Source organism: Diadema setosum, chromosome 13 (genome assembly GCF_964275005.1).
Source record: "Diadema setosum chromosome 13, eeDiaSeto1, whole genome shotgun sequence".
NCBI lineage: Eukaryota > Metazoa > Echinodermata > Echinoidea > Diadematoida > Diadematidae > Diadema > Diadema setosum.
In genome coordinates this window covers 12,503,798-12,527,531 of record NC_092697.1, presented here as the reverse complement: position 1 = coordinate 12,527,531, position 23,734 = coordinate 12,503,798, and the positions used below count along the sequence as shown (strand labels likewise).

Here is a 23,734-nt window from a genome sequence, read left to right as displayed (position 1 = left end):
TGTAGTATACGTATATATTACATATGTGTGTGTGTGTGTGTCTGCTGCTAGCTGGAGCCTTCAATTCCTTTTCTTTTCTAATCACTGATTCTACAGTGATAGCAAGAGTACAGAATCGACACAAACTCTCCACATCTAGTATAAAGACATTTCAAATTTATTGCCATTCATACATTACTGCAGTTAAAACACAAAGACATACATGTACATGTACCATTATTCAAGAAAGATGATGCACACATTACTTCAAAAGAATGCAAAATTAAAATGGATGGACATGTAGCATAATACTGACAATACATAATTGTGTTTTTCAAACACAAATAATTAGGGTAGGTCCATTTTTTTTTTTTTTTTTGTTCATTCTCTCCTTGATCACTGACATAAAAGCATAACAATTCTGTTCCAGATTTACTGTACGAGCTGAAATATTTGCGGTGGTTTTATTTTTGCGAATTTCGCGAATCGCCTTTCAACTGCGAAAATAACAACACGCAAACAAGTAAGTTCAGTTAGACCCTCGCAACCACGAAATTAACAACACGCGAAAATGTCCTCCAAATAGTAATTCGCGAAAATATCTGTACGCGAAATTTCAGCTCGTACAGTATATGCACATTCAGGCTTGAAGTGCAGTTCTATGCCATATTCATGTGATCTTTAATAAATTATTAAAAAAAAAAAAGAGTAGTTAAATTACACCAGACAGAACTAAGTTTGATGAAAATCAGACTCTACAGGAATAATAACGAATTATGATTTTTTTTTTATAGCGAATTGCAGCAAATGGCAAAATTGTTTGCAAACGTATATAGTATTTACAAGGTTATGTCATCAACTCACATTGCTTCAGTCCATTTATGCACAAAGATATCATCCCAAAATTTATGTATATGTTTTTGGTCCAAAATTCAGCTCTTGTAACCATCCCCTACTAATAGTGACTAATGAATAGTCATAACTGTGGATTTTTGCACTGCAACACTAATTTGAAGGAAGTATACATTCAAGTAGTTAAAATAATCATTTCATTGATTAACCCTATTCTAACTGGGGGGGGGGGGGTCAAATTGACCCCCCCCCCCTCGACGTTTCGCGCCACGATTTCACAACGCGCAAAGCTTTTGCCGCGTCGTTTCACGACTTTTTTCATTGAAGTCTCCCGCATATTTTGAGACCAAATTTGCGACATCCGGGTACACAATTTTGAAGTTACGTAATGTTTTGCATATGCATGTCAACCAAAAAACAGCTCAAATTTATGATATCGTGTGCAAATCCAATGCAAATTGTGTTTTTTGGTTAAATTGATATAAATTAGATTATTTCAACTTTTAACCATTGAAATTAATCAATTCTAGTGTAGATAAGCCTGAAAAAGTGCCTGCAACAAGTTTTGGCAAAAAAACAATGGAAAACAAAAGGTTGAAAAAACAATTAAATACATAAGAAATTAACAAAACAATAAAAAACAAAAGAAATTAATTTCAATTGAGCTATTTTCTGACACAAAAATTTAGCAATCCTCCAGTCTTTTTAATGGAGTTATAGGTGAAAATATGATTTCATGCACAAATTTGCATAATTAATTTATTAAAAATAGAAAGGCAATATTTTTCTATTGTATGACGATGTAATCTTGTAGTTGACATCCAGCTCTATCTTCAGGTAAAATTTCACGGCAATCGCGCGATCGGCGGCCGAGATCTGAAGGGGGGGTCAAATTGACCCCCCCTCAGTAAAAACTTGGTCTCAAATAGCCCAGTTAGAATAGGGTTAAAGGTCATGATAGAAAATTTTGAGAGGATCAACATTTAGACCAATGGGGAACTAGTGAGGCCATGACATCACCGCATCTAATTTGCATACATAATTACAACTAATACCATCTGGAAAGTTTAAAATTCAACTTCTTTCTGGAAACTGGTATTCAAGGTCCAATTTTGATGGACTTGAGCACATTGTGGAATTGCACTTGTAAGACAGACAGTGCACCTCTTAATGACAACCCCCTCCTAAAATATGAATGGCTGCCATGATCCTTTAAACTTTTAACACATTTCACATCACACATGCTTCCATTATCTGGAAGAAGTGAGCTTTTCTCCATGAATTCTTGACTTCCCGAGAATTCTCCTAAACCAGTATCTTTAAAAGTTAAAGGCAGGTGAAAATCTTGCTTAAACTAAAGGGCAGTATTTCATACAAGTGGAAAGCTGTTTGGGATAATGGATCAAAGTCTGAACTTGAGTGACTCTTATACATGTGACCCAACAGCACAATAGTCATTCTTCATATTACACATTAGTCATTAGATATTTCACATTAGTCATACGACATTACGCATTAGTCATTAGACATTACCATGGAGAAAACTGCATGGCAAGGTAATCTGGCTGAAAAAAACAACAAAAAAACACCTTAATCGGATGTCATGAGGAATTAACAAAGTCACGTCTGCACGACAGAGTCTAAGGATGTCCTGGAATTAGAAGCTTAATGCATATCACAATCACCCAGAGGTTTTGAGCTGCTCTATCATGTCTGGATGCACAATCTCATGTCTGCCTGACTGCATATAATATGTACTTCACAGCTGATTTCCTACAAACTGCTTATGTTGGGTGACTGGCTTTCTCAATGTTTCCGTAACACATTTCTTAGAAGTACAATCGTGGACTAAAAGTCGACCAAATTATATGCCACTGAAAGACTACATGGCATCCAAAGATTAAAAACAAACAAACAAACAAATATGTCTCAATCAAGGCAATCAATGTTCCGTGACCTTTATCAGACCGTCATGTCGGGTCACCGATCATTTGGGCTGGGTGCCTTTTATCGCCACCGCATCTGTAAAGCAGTCTTGAAATGCAGAACACTATTAAAAGGAAAATATCTTTAGTGCCAAACCACTCACTACATCCAGACATATTGGATTTTGGCAGTCTATTTCAGAAAAAAACAAACAAACAAAATAAAATGATATGTTGATAAGATTTTAATGAGATGTTGATTAGATTTATTCATAAACTGACAGTGGATTATATTCATTGATAATCTGACATTTAAGAAACTGCTCTACAAACTACTTGACTACATGAAGACAAAATGCACATTAAATTCCACATCTTTGCAGATTCCATCAATATTCATACAGGCATGCCTAAACATAGACGATAAGCAAAAAATGCCCTGAGATACAATTACAACCATCAAATATTGCATTAAAATGTATAAATTATTTTCAGACCATTGTACAAGACTACACAGTGTCACAAGCCAAAGAAATAAGGCTGTCCAATAGGGCAATGGCATTTTCATGTGTAATTGCAGCAAAATACATGTATAACATGTACCTTTTAGCTCTCTATCTTTCTATACAAAATATTACTCAACAGTGATAATAAAGCTACAGACTGCATGATCTCAAATGCTTCCAATAGGATTTAATCAATAGATTGCATAAATGTGACCAACTCGGGGTAAGCCGTTCATGTTCAAATTATCGGTACATTTTTAAAGACATTATAAAGACATGATTTCGTGTTGAAAGCAGGATGGATTGAGGATGGCATAATAGGAGGATATAGGACTGCCCATCAAGACAGCAACAGCATGCAACAACAACAACAAATTAATGAAAGTCTTCTCATGTTCCTGATTATGTTTGGGAGTGGATGAGTATATGAAGGCTAACACATTGTGGTGGTATAGAAATATAGCATGGAAAAATGAATGCCACGGATACCAAAAACTTTTGTCGGTTGGGAATGATAATATAACACAAGGCTATGGCTTCTTACCAACCTTTAGCAAATTTGCGAGCGAGCTTGACAACTTTGATCCTGTGGACTTTCTCAAAGGCAAGGTTGGTAGAAGCCATAACCTCCTGTGGTATATAAATGTTATTGTCTGCAGAAAGCTACAAACTCTTAAAGTGGCTCATTCATGGTCAAGGGGCTGACTGCACAGGACCTTGTAAGAGTCACTCACGTATGACATACATGTACTGTAAGTACATTGGGCCACTGCCAGGGTGACACCACAGACCAGCCAGCACGGAGAAAGAACAGACAGGAAATGAAAAGTCTCAGACCCAAATGCTGCATGATGACGATGATCATGGTGGTGATGATGGTGATGTTGATGATGCCGAGGATAATGCTGATGATAATGATGATGATGGTGATGGCGATAATGATGTAGATGATAGTAATGATTTTGATGATGGTGATGGCGCTGATGATGTAGATGGTGATGGTGATGATGTTGATGTTGATGATGCTGAAGATAATAGTGATAATGATGGTAATAATGATGTAGATGATGGTGATGATGATTATGATGATGATGACAGTTATAATTGGCAATGATGATGATAATGGCATGGATATACCGTAGGCAATGTTGAGATGCAACTCGGGATTCATTTCATTATGAAACTAATTTTGCAGAGCGACAAGCACAACATGTTAAACTGCCACATCTGCGTTCATTCATGAGAGTAGGCAATACTTCTTCTGGGCGGCCTCAACACTGCCATTCGTCTGGCTGCTTCCCCTGACTCCCTGGCCTCTTTGATGTATGGCTGGTATTTGGTGTAGAGTGCCTGAGATATTTCACAGGTGTCACCTGTATTAAAGCAAACGGGTGATTGTATTAACTTCTAAACAGAAAACTCCACTCTAACATATTTCAATCAACTTTATTGAATAGAACACAGCCAAATACCCAGAACAGTTAAAATCTTATCATGACTGGACCTCCTGCAAAAAAAATAAAAAATAAAATAAATAAATAAAAAAATACATAAATAGATAAATAAATAAATAAACAAATATGATATTTTCCTGTTTAACACACATGCATACTGCATTATGCATACTGGGTAAAATGTACTAGTACATCAAAATGGTACATCCAAACTAAATGTAACCATACAAAAATCTCATCGCCCTATATTTGTCTCATTTCAATGAAATTTAATTGTTCTATTTGTCCGATATTATTTTGTCTAACAAGTGCAATTAGAACACTAGTATTACAGAATTTCTCTTTGATAAACCAAAAGCAAGATGAAGATTAATTATGCAGAAATTTCCTGCATGTAGATAGGTGTAAGCATTAATCAAGACAAGCTGGAAGTAGGTTAATTCCAAAATGCTTATTTTCTGGTGCTATGCCAGCTTTCAACAAGATATGGCATGTGACTGACTGATAATCACTGGTGTTAAGATTTCTTATTTGCCACCTTGAACATGAATATCTTAACATCACTGATATTGCTCTGTCAATATTTATTTAATTCTTCATAAGTGTGCTTTCAAATTGTCACATCCTCACCAGCTATTGTATGTATGTACGTGTGTGTGTGTGTGTGTGTGTGTGTGTGTGTGCACGGTGGGGGGGGGGGGGGGGTGTCACCAAAGACTTCAAGCAATAATACATTAAATAATGAATCAACATGAAATTAACAGCATTTCTATACCAAGACATCTACATTTGTCAGAAGAATTTGCAGTAAGTGGTGATTGTGGCACATGACGCTACTCAAAATCATCATGTGAAAATTTTAAGACCTCTAGTTTGAATAGAAAGGTAAAAAAAAAAAGTCAATACTAATTGGAAGCCTGAATTAGCTACATAAAGTAGACCATCATATCTGGCCAGTTTGACCTACCCACTGCATCGACGGGAAATTCTGCCTGGCTGAGAGTCCAAGCGCTCTCAAAGCTGAACGATCGCGCATCAAACACGTTCTGGTCGTAAGGCGAGCCCGCAAGGCACTCCAGCAAATAAGCAACGTACAGCTCCCACCGGCCGTGATAATACCTGTGGGTTTTCAAATATCAAAACAAGCATTCAAATATCTATAACCTCTGGCCAAGTATTTTTGGACATTGGTTCTCATTACGGAACAATTTTCCACTCTGTCAATAAGATACCTTCCTTATTTGAATGGATGATATCAATCATCCTCTTTATTTTTTTTTTCTTTGTTGAGTTTAATCTGTTGTGTAAAAAGTGCTTTCTCTGCAGATTATGGTAATACATGTACATGAGACAAAACATTAAGCAAGAAAAAGAAATTGGCTGAAGAGAGTAGAATTAACAATGCAGACCAATGTATGCTGCCATCAAGTAAACTGTACACTGACATCTCTGAATCCATTGACAGTAATTTGTTACTACCATCGTCAGATTTTGTCTTTTATATCATTTCACTGAAATACACAGCAATAACTTAATCTGTTTATCATCTGTACCTCATCCCATGTGCCAAAAAACAAAACAAAACAAAAACAGACACCTATTAAGAAAAAGAAATACAACTACATATTACCAGCAAATCTTGTTCTGTCCATTGTGAGAGCTTTTTAGATGTGCTTACATTGCCCAAAATGTATGGACAGAGAGAAATCATACTCTTATGTATTATGGAGACATCCAAACTATCCAACTGAATCATGCACATCAGTTCTTTAAAATCATTTCTTGACATTTGCTTTGGCCACATTAAAATGTCCTTTGATATGCCACTTGAAACTGCACTTTATTAAAATCTGAATAAACTGTTTGCAAAGAACATGAAGGCTGCCTTGAGAGAAATGTCTGAACGTCAAAAAACTGTTTTACTTACGTCCTGAGTAGGCCTCCCCACTGTTTATTTGCATAGTCCAAAACCTACAGAGAGGAGATCATTCATGATATTTGACTGGATTTGCATGCTGACAGATCTAAATTGGCTCAGTACACCAGATTCTTGGGTATCTGAATATACATGAAGAATAAACATCTCCATCAGACATAGATCATTTGAGTATATGAATCAATAATCAAAATTTTTGTAATCATTTTTTTTAATATTGAAAATGCCTTTTCAAAAAGGTCAGGTTCACTTCAGCATGGATTCCAATTCAGGTGAATGTTTGTACATTGCATACATACAATCCCAGCATGCAACACTTTAAAGGGTGTGTACAGTTCTGGTCGAGGTGAGGATTTAGCTTTTAATGTTTTACGAGATATTCAGAAACCACTCTATGAGATGTCAAAGAGCATGCAGTTCTAAATGGAAGGGGTATCAAAAGTTTATTCGATGAAAATCGGTTTTGAAATGGCCGAGATATCCAAAAACAAGGTGAAACAAAGAGATCCTAATAAAGTTGTGGCATGTCGCCTTTTATTCTTAACACTTTTTGGGATATCTCAGCCATTTGAAAACTAATTTTCATCAAATAAACGTTGAATCCTTCTTAAAATTATATGCTCTTTCATATTTCATAAGAGGCTTTTCATTATCTCACTTAGGAATGCTCAAAACATGAATCCCCACCTCAACCAGTACTGTACAGTCCCTTTAATACTCATCTTAGAGGAAAGTTACAATGTTGTAGATCTCTTTTTTTTTTCTCTTTTTTTTTCTTTTTTTTTTTTTGCCTGCGGGATACACACTGACATGGCAGAGAGAGAAAGGGGAAAAATATGGAGAAAATGCTGCGATGATGAATAATGCCTGTCATTGATCACTCTGTACTCAACTTGTAAGAGGGTCTGAAACATATAACATGACCACTGCTGTGACTACCAATTCATTGTGTAGTCCCACATATTGCATCCAAGTACCAAACAGCAAATGTTTAGACTGTGCCATTTGTGACATTTCAAGATGAGATACCTCAGATGATGACCATGACAGCTGGAAAGATGAAATCTCTGTGATTATCTGTCTTGATTTAGTAATTATCTCGAGACAGTGATGTTGAGCCACAGTGGGAGTATGTCAGCCCAAGTATGTCCTGATTACGCGACCGATGTGACACACACAATGACTTGTTGAATAGAATTTTAGTCCACATGAGCAGGGTTCCTGCGTGAGTGATTCATAATCATTGATTGGATACTGCATTTCATGAATTTGTCAACTTCGGACACAAAAGCTGCACTGCACTCATGCGTGAGATAGTCACAGAAATTTCACCAGCATTACCCTGAAAAAAAAAAGACAATTTTTCCTCCATTGGTATCACTACATTTTCCTCTGGCATAAAGATAACATTCTGTATGTTCAGTGGCATGGCAAAGTATATCATGCTTTTCTGCACCCTACCTCTCCATTAGGTCCCCATAAGGTCAACTGGTTCTTGGCATTGTACTCATACAGCTGTCTTTCCTGCACAGGGGTGAGATAAATATTGTTAGACAGATTAGGTAATGACTGAAGAATTGTTGGATTGATGGATGGATTCATGAATTATGGTAATAGATTTAAAATAAAATATGGAAAAATAGGTGAAAATAGGTAAAAAAATTAAAAACAAATTGATATCAAATACATACAGACTATACCCACACATACACTCATTCATATACGTGTACAAAGTATACTGTAAAGCAAGATATATTCGCAGCATTATTTTTTTTTTTTCAAATTGAAGCTGACAGCCTTTTTCATGGCATGACATTTTTGCAAATTGTCACTGGCATTCACTGCACATAGTGTAGACAAGAACTTTCACGTGCATTTCATTTTTGCGAACCTTGGCTGTGATAAAATTCATGAAATTACAATGCACATGAACATTCCTAGATTTACAGCAGACAGACAATTAAAAAGGGGGGCCAAGAAACAACAAAACAGACAGGTGGATAACCTATAAATAAGACAAAAAACCAAAACAACAAATATCGAAAAGCCTGACAAATACATTGAGATTATCATTTACAAAAGCAAATTTATCTTGAAGAACCACACATCTTACACATTGACCATCTATACATTACAAATGCTATGTGTAGACGTAAATTGATCTGACATACCATACATCTTGGATTACAGGTGGATGCCATTCACAATTTGCATTGGTCTTGACCGTCACTGAGCCAGACAAAAATGAATGACAATCTCACCTCTTCATTCGTTGCTAGGGACTTTGCATTCTCCAGCCAGGTCCCTAGCAACCAACCTTTGTGAGATGATGTAATGTTATCCATGTCCAGAATCAGATCACACAGAAGCTTTCCATTAGCCCTGCTCAGATGACATAAGACAGAAATTATCTTTTCAATAGACAAGTTAAACTTTCATATGTGGCTGTGTGTTCCATTTATCATTTTGTTTGTTTTCCATGCCATAAGTCATTTTTCCTTCTTCTTTTTCCGGAAATTCAAAACACACAACAAATTGCAACACTTTTGATCCAGTGCCACAGGAGAATAAAAACTTTCAATGGAATGATACTTTTCACTCAAGCCCTTTTAGTTTATATACATTCACTTATTTCTGCTGCAGATTCATCAAAAACCTCCAAATCACTAAATACAGAACAAATTTCTAATTTGGCAACACATTTAAAAAAGATAAATGTTAATGTTTCTGTTTCAAATCAGACAATTTGCATATTTTTTTTTTTAAATCTGTGCAGAATAAGATGATCATTCTGCAGCAAAATTACCCCATGACTTGATATGGGTCCAAAGCAATCACACTCCAGTTAGTAAGGGACTTCCACCAGCATGAAAGGATCACAAGACTTTGAACACTTGCACTACATGTATAAGCATATTTGTTGAATCACAGCACTAAAAACACATATGTTGTATTTCAGCTGTCATCACTGACAACAACAACACCCTCCTCCACGTGCTATATGCCGACAAAATCAGTTGTGGTCAGAGGATGTCCTCGGTCTCATCTTACTCACTCGACACCCTGCTCATCTTTTTGGTGGAAGGCTGCCATCATCTTTGTGTAAAAGTCAAATGCCAAATCCTGCAGAACATTCCGTGTGACGTCCACCAGGTCATATCTGAAAGGGCGAGATACAAATGTAAATGCAACAGTTATACTGGAGTCAGCCGTTGCTATGTGACAATGATAATTACAGGTACTACAGTTATGATGTAAATCACATGCAACCATGCCAACAAGTCCAGCAGAGAGGTACAGCCTGGCTCAACAACTATACAAGCAAGGATTTCAAAGGACTTTCTTTTTTATTCCATGTTTAAAATAGGTAACTTATTGAAGAAATTTGTGTAAGTTGATGGTAGATTTGTGAGGCCATGAAATCATTATCCCTAACTTACCTGGGCTATTTAGCGAGCTTGAATTCTGGGGGGGGGGGGGCATTATGGCCCCCCCTTCAGATCTTGGCCGTTGATCGCGCGATCGCCACAAAATTTTGCATGAACATAAAGCCGGATGTAATCTACAAGACTGTTAAGTTAAATTTTCAAAAAATTTGCACTTTCTATTTTAAATCAATTAATTATGCAAATATATGCAAAAAAACCCTCATTTTCGTCTGTAATTGGCTTATAAAAGCTTATGGAATGCTGATTTTTGGTGTAAATATTCCTAGTGACATTCTGAACATTTGTGCGTAGAAAAAATTTCAGTATCAAAATTAATTTCTTATGTTTTTTATTGTTTTATCAATTCTTTATGTATTTCTTTGTTTTTTTGAACTTTTGTTTTTGTTTTTTCAGCAGAATTTGTCACACACATTTTTTGAAGCATAATTATACTAAAATAAATTGATTTCAGCCATTAAAATTAAAAATATGAATCTTTACATGAATTAATTGAAAAAACACAATTTGTACTGACTTTGTACACAAAATCACGTTTTTGAGCAATTTGGGGGTTGACGAAAGTTTTTTGAAGGGGCGTGGCTTCGGAACGGTATGCTAGGGCGCGACAAATTTGGTCTCAAAGGTTGCGCGAGACTTGAAATTAAAAAGTCAGCGAACGGTGCGGTCAAAAAATTTTGCGCGTCGGAATGGTCGTGGAATTCATCGAGGGGGGGGGGGCCATTCACTATGGCCCCCCCAGTTAAGTTAGGGTTAAGCCATCTATTTTGCATATGTTATTGCCACTGTTATCACTATTCCATACAAACATGCAAAACTTTGAAATTTCATATAGCATTGCAATTCTATGTTTGATTTTGATTGACAAAAACTTCAATTTATTCTATTCACATGTTGATTATCTAATACAGCCAGCTTAATCATGAAGGGGATTTGCATGTTATAAGTCAACTAGACTGTAGAGAGGTATTGCACTTGACCACAGGCCTGATGTCCACTTTACCTGAAGAGGGTGCGGTTGCCATAGTCGCTGACCGCTCCAAGGAGGAGATTCCAGGCGAGAGCCACTCTGGTGTAATCATACCACAGCTGCATGGGTGTGGAAAGAAATACGACACATTTTTATGCTCCACTTTCAAATGTTTCATGCTGTGAATATTCTAGTCTCTTAGGGATGGTATAGTTCTGGCTGAGATGGGGATTTAGGTTTTAACTTTTTGTGAGATAATTGGAAACCACTGAAAGGAAATGCTTAAAAGCATATGATTATAAGAGGAATTAAAAGTTTATTCGATGAAAATCGGTTTTGAAATGACTGAAATGACTGATATCAAAAACCAAAGTAAAACAAAATGGTCCAATAAAAGGTGGCACCCACCATTTATTTGGACCACTTAGTTTTTGGATGCAAGAATTTAATGAATTTGAACAAATCAGCTTACTGCAGGAGTATGGTAACTCTGCGATACCTATGTGCATGTTTCTACTATAGACACCTTGTATTTCCTCGCATCCTCATGAATTTTTGTAAATTGCATCCTCAGCTCGTTCTTTAACTACTACCCAAACTGATTCTACTGACCAATGAAATATGCAGGGTAATTGCAAGGGACTTTGCAAAATGCCATGAAACAGGAAGTCACATATTATAAGGTCATAGACTGGGCTGTGCAAACACTGCCTTATGATCAACTGAATGATGCAAGGAATGTCTCACTGTAAATTTCATTACTTACTCTGTTTTTTTCTGAAAACTGTGCCTCATAACACCTCAATTGGCCACTTAAAAGGGAGGACGACAACAAATAACCTGGCATAATTTCACATCACCCACAACCCGATGTGTTTCTGCTGGGGAAAAATTCCAGGTGTTACCCACATCATCTGGCATCACCTAGAATTTTTACCAATTGGTAGAAAAATGCTCTTAAATGAGAAGAGAGTGCAGTACCTCAGATGTCATCTTGTTGCTGGGTCTCCTCACTGGTATGGCGTGCTGGTGGTCCTTCTCCCCGTCCCTGCTGTCGTACACCGTCTGACGGAGGATGCTCCATGCCTGGACGGCAGGAAGACTCCACTGGCCGTCATAGGAGGAGTAGCGTCTGGTGTTGTAATAAACAATCCTGACCGTGGACAAATGTGAAGCAGAATCCATAGCTTTTATCAGACTCCAACAGACTCCATTATACATTAACTTAATGCATGCACAAATAGTGTCCGCTCAATGATATACTTGAATTAATCACTGGTTTCTTGAATCACACCAAACAATGAATATCACATTCTTTGTGTTTACGTTTCTCTTCAAGCTCAGGTTGCAAGATACAACACCAAGTGCACTCTTGTGAAGTTTAAAATATATTAACATCTAGCGAAAATATCTGTGACCTCCTCATTCGCAAAAAATTCTGCACATGAAAAGAACAGCTTATACAGTGACTGAAAGCATACCTATCATGGAAGTCATTGCCTAGTGAAGAAAAAAGAACAGAGAGTAAGTCCTGTTGCCATCAAGGATTCACCCCATTCAGTGCCACATGGAAAGAGTTCCCTGATGCTCACCACTCTTCAACATCCGTGCTCTCTGACCTCCAGGTCAGGTCATTCAGGAAGTAATACATGACGTAGTTCTGCTCAATGCCCTCTGGAGTCAGTCCCATGCCAATCATGGTGGAGTTGGGAAATGCCCTGGCATCAAAGGGAGCCTACCAGAAAGTGGTTGTGAAAATAGCCAAGGCATGAGGACCAAGGAATTACTTTACTTTCACAGCTTGAATATATCAAATTTAATCAGAAGTCTTTGATTTTCATAAGGATATAGGCTTTGTGAACAAGTGGCAAGAATAAAAAATACAGTGTACAGTCATAATACCTGTCAACAACAAATGCTCAATGGAAACATATGATGCAGTCATCATAGACAGGGTTCTATGCAGTAGCCATCATAGTATTAGATATCTTCAATGCCCCATATGATTACATAATATATACACCACGGTACTGTATATAACACATATACTACGTACTAGTAAACATGCATTTATATGCACAGTATGTAGACTTACTAAACATTCATTAACATATGAATAAATGGCAGTACCGGTACTAAATAGGCCTACATTCATTCTTGTGAGATAACTCCCATCCGAGCGATCCCCTTTATACAAGTACTGGTTGCCTTTATTAGCACTGAAAAGTTTCCGAGGCATTTCCCCGATGCAACAGCCAACATGGCAGGTGGTTGTTATAGACAGGTGGTCACTACAGCAGGTGTGACTGTAGTATCAAGGCCTACACCTTGCTAAATACCTGATTTACTACTTCCAGCTTGCCATAGAGACCAGTGTTGCCACCAAAGTTGTGCAGCATACACCAGATAAAGGGCTGGCCATAGAAGGACGCGGTGCTGTTGTAGAAAGGTCTCGCCTCTGCGAATAGATCCAGCACGATCATGCGACCCTTCAAGAAAGAATTAAAAAAAACCACAAACATACACAAAGGAAACAACCTTGGTGGTTTTAAAATGCAAAATGCAAATTCAGTGTCTCATCAATTAGATAAAGAAAAATGTCATTATCTGTTTAAAAGGCATGACCTAAAGTAGGGAAACTGAGTAATTTACAGCATGTCAATGTACAGCTTTCACAAATTTGACCAATAAACAGTACACTGTAGTTCTAATTTTGCTTCTGCAAACCATGCTTCTGCAAAAAAAAAAATAAAAATAAAATTGGAACATGAGAACAACAGATTGCTTTATCAGCAGCATTTGCAAAGTTTTGGAACAATGCAACTGCGCCCTGGGACAGACACACTTCACTGTGTATTTTATATTTGTATTTTGAGAAGTTTTATAAACGCATAAGCCAAAAGAAATTTCTAGTGCAAAACTGCCAAAGAGACTTACCTATTGTAATAATCAAAACTTGTTGAAACTAGTGAATCTCAAAATGAAAAAGAGAAACCAAACAAACAAACAGCACAGCCACCAGGAAAAAAAAAAATACACTCACACACTTAATAGAAATTACAACAACAAAAAATTGATAATAATAAAAATCAAAACAAGGAAAAGAACAAAATTAATCACAGGACCAGATGCAAGCAAAGGAAAATGCCAGAAACTTGAACTTACAATAGGAACTGCTTGAAGTAGGGCCTTAATCTGGGCGGGGCCCCAGAAGTTTGAATTCTGGAACAGCCACCCCTGCATGAGCCACACCCCTTTTGGATCCCCATTAATGATACCTTCGTACACTCCACGGCTGGCATTTGCGAGGTAGGCTGGGTCACTGCACGATAAAAGATATGTTGCAAACATGTTCTTTAAAAACAGAGTGTGTCAGCGGATATCAATTCTGAACAATCTCTCTTCAAACTTTATATTTACAGAGGACAATTTTGATTTCCCTATCCCTCTCTTCAACAAACATCATGTTGGATCCCCTTGTTTTACTGTATTCATGTTATGTATCATTGGTAATCAAACAGTCAAGCTTTTTGCTCATTCTTTGCACGCATTCCACATTTAGGCCTATACCAAAGTTAATATGCGACACATGTACACATATCGGAGATGTGTCTAATGATAACTGTTATTGTTGTTGAAAAGGGAATGCCTTAAAATTAGACATTGCAAACACACATTTCAGTGGTTACCTGCCAATAATGGCCACCTCCTCAGAGAGGCCAAAGAAACTGCCCCCCCCCCCCCAACAACAGAACTTGACAACATTCATGTAAATGGAGGGAAATACGAAACCAATCAGAGAACACACAACTAAGTTGCATGCGGATGCATCATTGTCATCTGCAGACAATCATAGGAAATAAATTTCTCACTAAAATTGCCTGGATACATTCTACTGTTCAACCTGGCTACTGTACCTGGATTTGGGTTGGTTCTCGTTGAAACTGTCAGCACTGTACACATGATCGGTGCCGTTAAACTCCTCCATCATCTGCATGAACAAATTGAAGGAAATATCAATAGCACAGAGCTCTGCAGTACAGAAACAAATATACAAATAAAGAAATAAACATATCAGAAAAAGCATATATTCACAATCTCAAAATCACACATTGTTTTGATGAAAAAGAGACATACCAGTGCTCATTATCAAAGAATATCATAGAAACACACCAGATAGCATCTCTGCATACACTGTACATAATTTTGTTGGCTGCAGACAGCAAAAACTCTGCCTGCCTAAAATGCAGCTTGACTTGCTAGGCATTGTGGAAGTCTATATGTAGAAATGCATTCATGAGAACAAGATATTAATTGTCATATGAGTGATTACTTAATATCCAACACATAAACTGTGCCCAAAATTCTGACACCAATTGTTTGTAAGACAAAGTAATGTCAACAAAATTGAAGAGATGTGCCTTTAATCCATGCACACAAATTTGAAGCTGTTTGTGTACTTAACAAACAAACACTGAGGGGAACACCAATAACCCTAACTTACCTGGGGGGGGGGGGGGGGAGCCATAATGCCCCCCCCCCCCCTCGATGAATTCCGCGACCATTCCGGCGCGCAAAATTTTTTGACCGCGCCGTTCGCTGACTTTTTAATTTCAAGTCTTGCGCAACTTTTGAGACCAAATTTGTAGCGCCCAGGCATATCGTTCCGAAGCCACGCCCCTTCAAAAAATGTTCGTCAACCCCAAAATTGCTCAAAAACGTGATTTTGTGTACAAAGTCAATACAAATTGTGTTTTTTCAATTAATTCATATAAAGATTCATATTTTTAATTTTAATGGCTGAAATCAATTTCTTTTAGTATAATTATGCTTCAAAAACAAATTCTGCTGAAGAAACAACAAAAACAACAGTTCAAAAAAACAAAGAAATACATAAAGAATTGATTAAACAATAAAAAACATAGGAAATTAATTTTGATACTGAAATTTTTTTTATGCACAAATGTTCGGAATGTCACTAGGAATATCTACACCAAAAATCAGCATTCCATAAGCTTTTATAAGCCAATTACAGGCGAAAATGAGTTTTTTTGCCAATATTTGCATAATTAATTGATTTAAAATAGAAAATGCAAATTTTTTGAAAATTTAACTTAACAGTCTTGTAGATTACATCCGGCTTTATGTTCATGCAAAATTTTGCGGCGTTCGCGCGATCAACGGCCAAGATCTATGGCCCCCCCAGGAATTCAAGCTCGCTAAATAGCCCAGGTAAGTTTAATAGGGATATGGTATAATCTTTTCTGTGCACAGTGACTACTCAGGGTAAACAAATCATGGCCTTTGTAGACTGGTGGCCACTATGAACAGGTTGATGGTCAATTTGATTACACTACATAATATCTGTTATACTTAACTTCACACACATTTTTTTTTTTATCACATCAAATGTACAAGTTCATATACAGTACTGTAATGCTGTGACTTATGGCCTTGCATCAGAAACAAATGAGTGCGTACATCAAAAGTCTATGGTAATCTTTGCATAGCAACATCAGCAACAAAAATACAAAGGAGAAAGTGTGTCATATGCCATCATGTAAAGCACAAAGTGAACCTACTGCCTCAATGAAGGCTTTTCCAACTTGCTTGAAGAGAGGGTCTTGAGGATCCAAGAAGGCAGTGCTGCAAATTTTCCAACAAGAAAAACAACAACTAGAAAACAGCATTCCATGAAATGTGCGCAAGGGTTATGGGAACAGGGGCGGATCCAGGGAGGACCGCAACCGGCGCACGCCCCCCCCCCCTTTATTTTTTGTTGAAACAAAAGAAATAAAAAGAAAAAAATGGGGGAGGGGTGCGTGCGCCCCCCCTTTAATTTTGTAAACACGCCCCCTCTTTACGGAATTCCTGGATCCGCCCCTGTGGGAACAATTAATCAGTTTTGTCTCTACCATGGGCTCATTTGTAATATAAATTCATTTTTTTAAATGGATTTTTTTGGTCACAACAATTAATTATATCTTCTAAAGGAGTCACTGTCATATTAGTCTACAACAATCCACTTATTTTGTATTCTGTCTATCATCAGGGACTGTAAAAATGAACTTGAGACCCGAAGTATTCAACATGGACATCCCTCTACCGCATGAAGAATGCCAACATCATTATATCATTCAGAACCAAGCACCCAAGTATTGAGCAGAATGCACATTACAGGTTAATGGAACCCCATGTAAATGTTCAAGTCGACTTCATTACAAAGAGAGAAACAAAAATGAAACAGACAGATCTATAATTGTAGTAGAATCTAACTTGACGTAACTTTTAATCAGACATAAATGAATATGTGACCCTGCACCACAAAACCAGCAAAAAGTCGCCAAGACATGGATTTTCAGTTAAGGGCAGATTCCGAAACAGCAGACTCTAAGCTTTAAAATGATGTATAACTCAATTCAAATGGACTCCCCTAACCTACCTAAATACTGGAAAGAAAGTACACACTCTGGAAAAGTGTGAACTGAGAAAAGAGGCTCTGAAGTACACGGTCTATTCAAAAGCTTAATCTTTACCAAGCCATGCTAACTGTGCCATGAAAGGGACAAGACACAGGATGTAAACCGCCAGACCAACAACAATGAAGGGAATATTAGATTAAGCTGAAATTAAGCATGTTCTATTAGTACATTCTGCCCATGATTAATGCTAACTTTCAAAGTAGTAGCGTCATCCTTTCAAAAGTTATTAGACGTGAAAGTGAAGAGTGTGCAAAGGATTTCAAGACATGAAAAGCGGCCTCTAGGATATACCTGATCATTCTACTCTTCCCAAAAAGGGTTGTAGAAAAACTGCTAAAAAAACAATTTCCCATTCATGTTCAGATACCAAACTGAAGAATAATATAGAAGATCATTTCTATCAGAAAATATGAAAAACTCAAGATTGACTTGGTTGAACCATTTCACCTTTTTTGAGTCCTCACATAAAATTAAGGGGTGCGACTTTTTGTTTGTTTTGTGGTGCATGGTCACATATGACAAGAAAAAGATAATGAATTGGAATTTTCAAGTTTCCCACGTTTTCACAAGGCAGGGATATTTCAACAAACATATATGCCAATTAGAACAAATCATAATGGCATGCCTTAATAATTTCCAATTTGATGGTACCCCTGCACATCAAACCACACTAAAAACCCTTTTAGTCATTTTTCAAAGACTGCATTCAATCCTTACAGGAAAACATTCACCAGTGATAACAAACCTAGCGTCAAAAACACAAACCAACCAAAACTCACAAATCCTCTGAAAATGTTATCCTTGTCCAATTGATGATACAATCACATAATTTCTGTATGACTTGAGAGGGAAATATGCATCTGGTATATTCCTTTGAACTCTCTAACTAACTTACCAAACAAGAAAATTAATAGCCACTCACCCAATATATCAAAGAATTGATGAAATGAAAGTCTTATATCAGTGATAACATACCAGGGTAATTCCGTGAAGTTGGGGCACAAAGTGTGACATTTTAGCTTAACTCAATACTAATTATGCTATATATATATTGTTTATAGGCTTTATATTTGTATTGAGACCATACATTTTCCTGGAAATTTTGTGCCATTCAGACTCAATTTTGATGAAGTTATTAAAACGATATGTAACGGTGTCCTGTAGCATTGTGACGTGTCCATGTAGCATCGCGATAATTAAAATCTGGTCCTAAAAGACAAATTTGAGATATTTAGCTATCTCATTCATATCTTGTAAATATGCATATTGCATCAAATTCTGGTCAAGCTAATTGCCATAATTTGTCTCTTAAGACCAAATTTTAAAATATCACAATGCTACATGGACACGTCACGATGCTACAGGACACTGATATTGTTTAATAACTTCATCAAAATTGAGTCTGAATGGCACAAAATTTCCAGGAAAATGTGTGGCCTCAATGCAAATGTAAAGCCTACAAACAATAAATGTATAGCATAATTAATATTGAGTTATGCTGAAATGTATTTTTTAAATATCACGATGCTACATGGACACTGCCCCAACTTCATGGAATTACCCACCAGCAATATTGCGGTCTAAAATGTCCCCAGTCACCAAGGTTAGATATGGATGCATTTGGAAAGACTCTGCAGGGGAAAAAACAACAACAACAATAATTTGATTTGATTTGATTTGATTTATTTCTGCTTAATTCCGTTACATCAGATAGGATCATGTACATGTCATTTATGACAAACAGTATATCGACACATAGTTTTTAGTACAATTATACAAGACAAATACAAACATACAAGCTTATGGAACTTAAACAGAAGGGTCTCCAAAATAAGCCGAGGCTTGACGGTATGGAGACTATATGCTTACCTACTCTGAATAGAATAGGGAATAGAGGAAGAGAGAAATAGGGAAGGGTAGGGGGAATAGGGAAAGTTACAGAGTGTATGGGTACCACTCCAACTACTTTACAATAATAGTAATGATGATAAATACAATATGATAATAATATTAAAGTTAACACATTCAGTTGCCTTTGCCGGAGTAATGACCGAATATGCACTATGAAAATAATAATATGTGAATACAAAATATCTTATACGTATTGTTATCTGACATTGAATAACATATATCGTGCTTGTTTTATGTACGCAGTAATGGTAAGGCACATCGTACACATGCATGCTCATAATATATACATGATGTATCCTATACATACATATGCATACTCATATTCATAATATGGATAGATAAATAAATCGATATATGTATGCACACATCCATGCATTCCATGCACACACATGCACACATCCATGCATTATGTATCACGTACATATTCATATACATTTGATTATAATACAATAAAGAAATCAGAATGTTATCCTGGGGAATAATAACCACAACAAATATGCAATATGATTTAGGGATGAGGAATCTTGTTGAAATATATTTCTTTCTTCTTTTTTTTTGGACTGGTGTTCAATAATTTCCAGTATGTTAACAGGTGTCCTCAAAAATATTTTGAGCACCTACTTTCCATATCAATTTATTTTCTTGGATTCTTGGAAAGGCACGGCAAAGGTACATGCCCCCCCCCCCCAAGAAAAAGTGCTTCTCATTTCAAAATATTGATATTCAGCAATATCTGCAGAGCACAAACATACAGATAAAAAAGAGAACTCTTCCTGTGTAGTACAATGTGCAACAACCAAACTTGAGTTTTTAAGTACCTGTACTTATACATGAAGTATCAAAAGCATCAATTGAAGCATGCCCAATAAAAATGTCAAAAATAAGATCCCCATGAAAATTTGGAATAACAAGCTCTTACTTTCATTAATTTGGATTCATTATACCAAGTCCCTCAGTGAAAAAAAAAAAAAAAATCTCCAACATACTTTCTACAAGACACAGAAATATCACCAAAAAAAAAAAAAGAAAAGAAAAAAGAAAGAAATATGACCACTCACTTTGCAAAGTTTTTCGGCACATGTCCTGCGAACCCCGGCAGGACCGGTATCATTCCCAGACTCCGCATCCTGGCTAGGATCTTGTGCTGGAGGGCAAGCTGGTTCTGGTGCCAAGACTGAGGTAGGGGACCGCCCCACCCATCCAGGTTACCCATGCGAGCCCTGTCACGCACACACAGACACACAAAACCCATCACCAATGAACACATGTCATAGGCTTATGTAACTAGTATACATGTATTCTCAGATGGAATGCTTGTGAATTGGGTAGATGTATGCAGGGTGCTACATAAGTACTTGCCCGATTGCCTGGGGCAAGTGAAAATCCAATTCGGGCTAGTGTTTTTGAACAATGATAACAACCACCTTTTTTCACTTATTCCCCCGAATAAGCCCATAAAGTCAACCATACAGAATCCCAAAGATAATGTCTGTTTAGTGATGCAACACACTTTATATTTAATTTCAGCAACTTTTCAACACTTTCGTGAAGAAACTTAGGCAATGCAACGGCAACTCTTGATCGGACCAAGTCTGTTACTCCACTGTGTTTAAGCATGCGGATCAATGTGTTCTGTTTATTTAAATGACTGTGTTTAATAAGCTCTTGACTAACACATTATTCTCTAAATATCATTTCCTTATATTTTGGACTTTCTTTTCAGGCAAGTAGAATTAATGTTTGGGCAAGTGCTTGCAGCAAATGTGAAAATCTGCTTGCCCGACTGGGCGAGTGGTAAAATAAAGTTATGTAGCATCCTGATATGCTATCATCAAGTCCTCTTACTATCTATAAAGTCTGAAGCAATACAGTCCATGTTGGGAGAAGGGCTCCATTGGAGTATAGGGAGTGAGGGTGTAAAAGTATTAAAGTTTGGATGCAAGCCCTGTCACAAGCAAGTCACAGGTGAACATATGCTAGGTTTTATTCTCCAGTGGAGATTTTACACTGGTACACTCCCAGGGTAAACTCACAATCGACAATGTACAATTGTACTTGTAACATTAAAAACCACAGTGCTAATGATGCATGGTGTTAACTGGTACATTTGGACATTGTGGCTTGTGTAATCAATCCCATTATGCAAAATAGTACTTGTTACGTGGATACACAGAGCCAAGGGAGCATGGTGAAACTTGTAAATTTGTTGCTGGTGTACAAGCACTACGCACAGAAATATCTGCAACATACACTGTAAAGAGTAGGGCTTGTTTAAGCATGGTATATCTAACTTGAGCACACTTCTTATCAACATATACATTGTACACACTAGGGAAAGTCAGAACTAAAATATACGCTGTACAGCTGAGGGAACATTGCGTTAGTGTTGCACTTTATCACCCCAGTTGTAAACTCACCATGCCAAGAAGGCCGGTCCACCAAAATGTTGGTCCAGGTCCTCTTGCTTCAGGCCCATCTTGAGGTAGACCTTCTGCCAGATTGCCTCCTGTCCATTGAAAGCCAGGGGGAAGTTGATTCCGCTGAGGGCCATCCAATCAATGTGGCGCTCCCAACGAGTCCAGTTCCACCAGGCAAAGGAATAGCTGGCTGTGCATACATTCTGGTAGTAGCGGAACCTGCAGGGACATTTATTTATAGGTGTCATTGTCTAGTGGTTTGTACACTTGAAACTTTTGGTAGGCAAGTTGGTCATAGGTGCACTGCTTCACTCTCTCCACATTCTCAAATAAATACCTTTTAGATGCCCTAATCTGTATGTTTCCTTGAGTGGAGTAGCATGTAGCAGTAGCCCATGTTACTGTGTACAGTTGCAATGTACACGGTGGATTTACCTGTTAACTACTGGGAGAATTTCGCTGCAAAAATAATCTTATCATCCAATCTGCACCTCTCAATTTCGCTGCACATCTCATATTGAAAGAAACTGGACGGAACCGTCTATATTCATGAAATGTGCACAAAGTCAGAGAGAAATTAAACCCGAACATTTTGCCAATTTGAAAGACAGAGATGGAACTTCAGTCTTTCAAAATGTACTGCCAATACAAGAATTAATTAAACAAGTTAAAGGTAATGTTTTTAAAATTCTGCAAATACCAGAAACAATAAAATGCAGAAAAGGGGCTCATACTTTATATTTGGAAACTCTCTCTTTCTATCTATCAATGTCTATCTACCTATCTATCTATCTATCTATCCATCAATCTATCTATCATCCATCCATATACTTGTCTGTCATCTATGTATCATCAATCTATCTATCCATCCATCTACCTATATTGTATCTATCTATCTATCTACCTGCCTACCTATCTATCTATCTATCTCGCTATCTCTCTATCTCTCAGTCACCTGTTTGGGCTGGTAATCTTGAGGAGAGTGTCTATCACTGGAAGTTTTCCTGCTGGAGGCAGGCTAAGCTGGTTCCCATCCCATGAGATATGGCAGCTGCAGTAATGGACCAGGTAGTGCTGCAGGCCCCACACAACCGCCACACCTGTAGTCCCATTGATAGAGACTGTGGTGCCATCTGAACTGATCTGAATTTTGAAAAACAAAATGAGGAAAAAAAAAACACCCTGTAAATTGTTGGAAAGGATCTGTGCATGATTTCAGTCCTTGCACCTTGCCACATAAAAACCTACAAGGTTTCAATATAGACCTGACAGCAGTCAGAAATGGTTTCATGTACTAAAACTGTTTCGAAAAGGCATAGTCCACGATTAGATATTTTTTTCTCCCACATAATTGGAATATCTGTTTATCTTATAGATTGAGTTACTTTGTAAAGTCACATAAAACCCTTTGAAAAAAAATATAAAACTGTGAATTTTGACTTGAAAATTGAAAGTTAATTTTGAATGACTTCTGGATTGGATATCACTTGAACGAGTACAACATATGTTTGTATAGGACTTGGCATCTTCAAAATGAAAGCACGGCTCATTCATATAGAGCCCTATCAATATTGTTCATCCCATCGTTATCACATTCCAACACATACCCCTTGCACAAGAGGGTCAAAATCTTTTTGATGAATGAGGTAAGCCCCAATCCAGGCTTTTTTGCTTTACAACTATTGATTCTTACTCACTATAATGTACCACAAAGCTCCACACTGCAACAAGTATAGCAAATCTCAGATTGACACTTGGTTTCAGCATGCCTCACTTCAATTACCAATACAGAAGGTCAAAATTTTGTGCACGTACATGGACCTTCTGATTATCAAATCATTGTGGTCACCTGGAAT

General features: G+C 37.2%; 1 protein-coding gene across 1 annotated transcript; it reads right to left on the bottom strand.

Moving 5' to 3' along the window:
- Positions 1-4,410: 4,410 nt before the first annotated feature.
- On the bottom strand, positions 4,411-22,942 carry LOC140236934 (alpha-N-acetylglucosaminidase-like). The gene is made up of 17 exons (XM_072316874.1): positions 22,834-22,942; positions 21,879-22,097; positions 20,520-20,681; positions 19,116-19,181; positions 16,651-16,714; positions 14,986-15,059; positions 14,234-14,390; positions 13,408-13,557; positions 12,661-12,803; positions 12,050-12,221; positions 11,102-11,187; positions 9,708-9,812; positions 8,914-9,034; positions 8,114-8,176; positions 6,644-6,687; positions 5,684-5,835; positions 4,411-4,635 (listed from the first exon to the last, which is right to left on the bottom strand). Exons 2-17 carry the CDS (start codon positions 22,010-22,012, stop codon positions 4,496-4,498), a joined length of 1,833 nt encoding a protein of 610 aa, XP_072172975.1. The 5' UTR covers positions 22,013-22,097; positions 22,834-22,942; the 3' UTR covers positions 4,411-4,495.
- Positions 22,943-23,734: the final 792 nt, after the last annotated feature.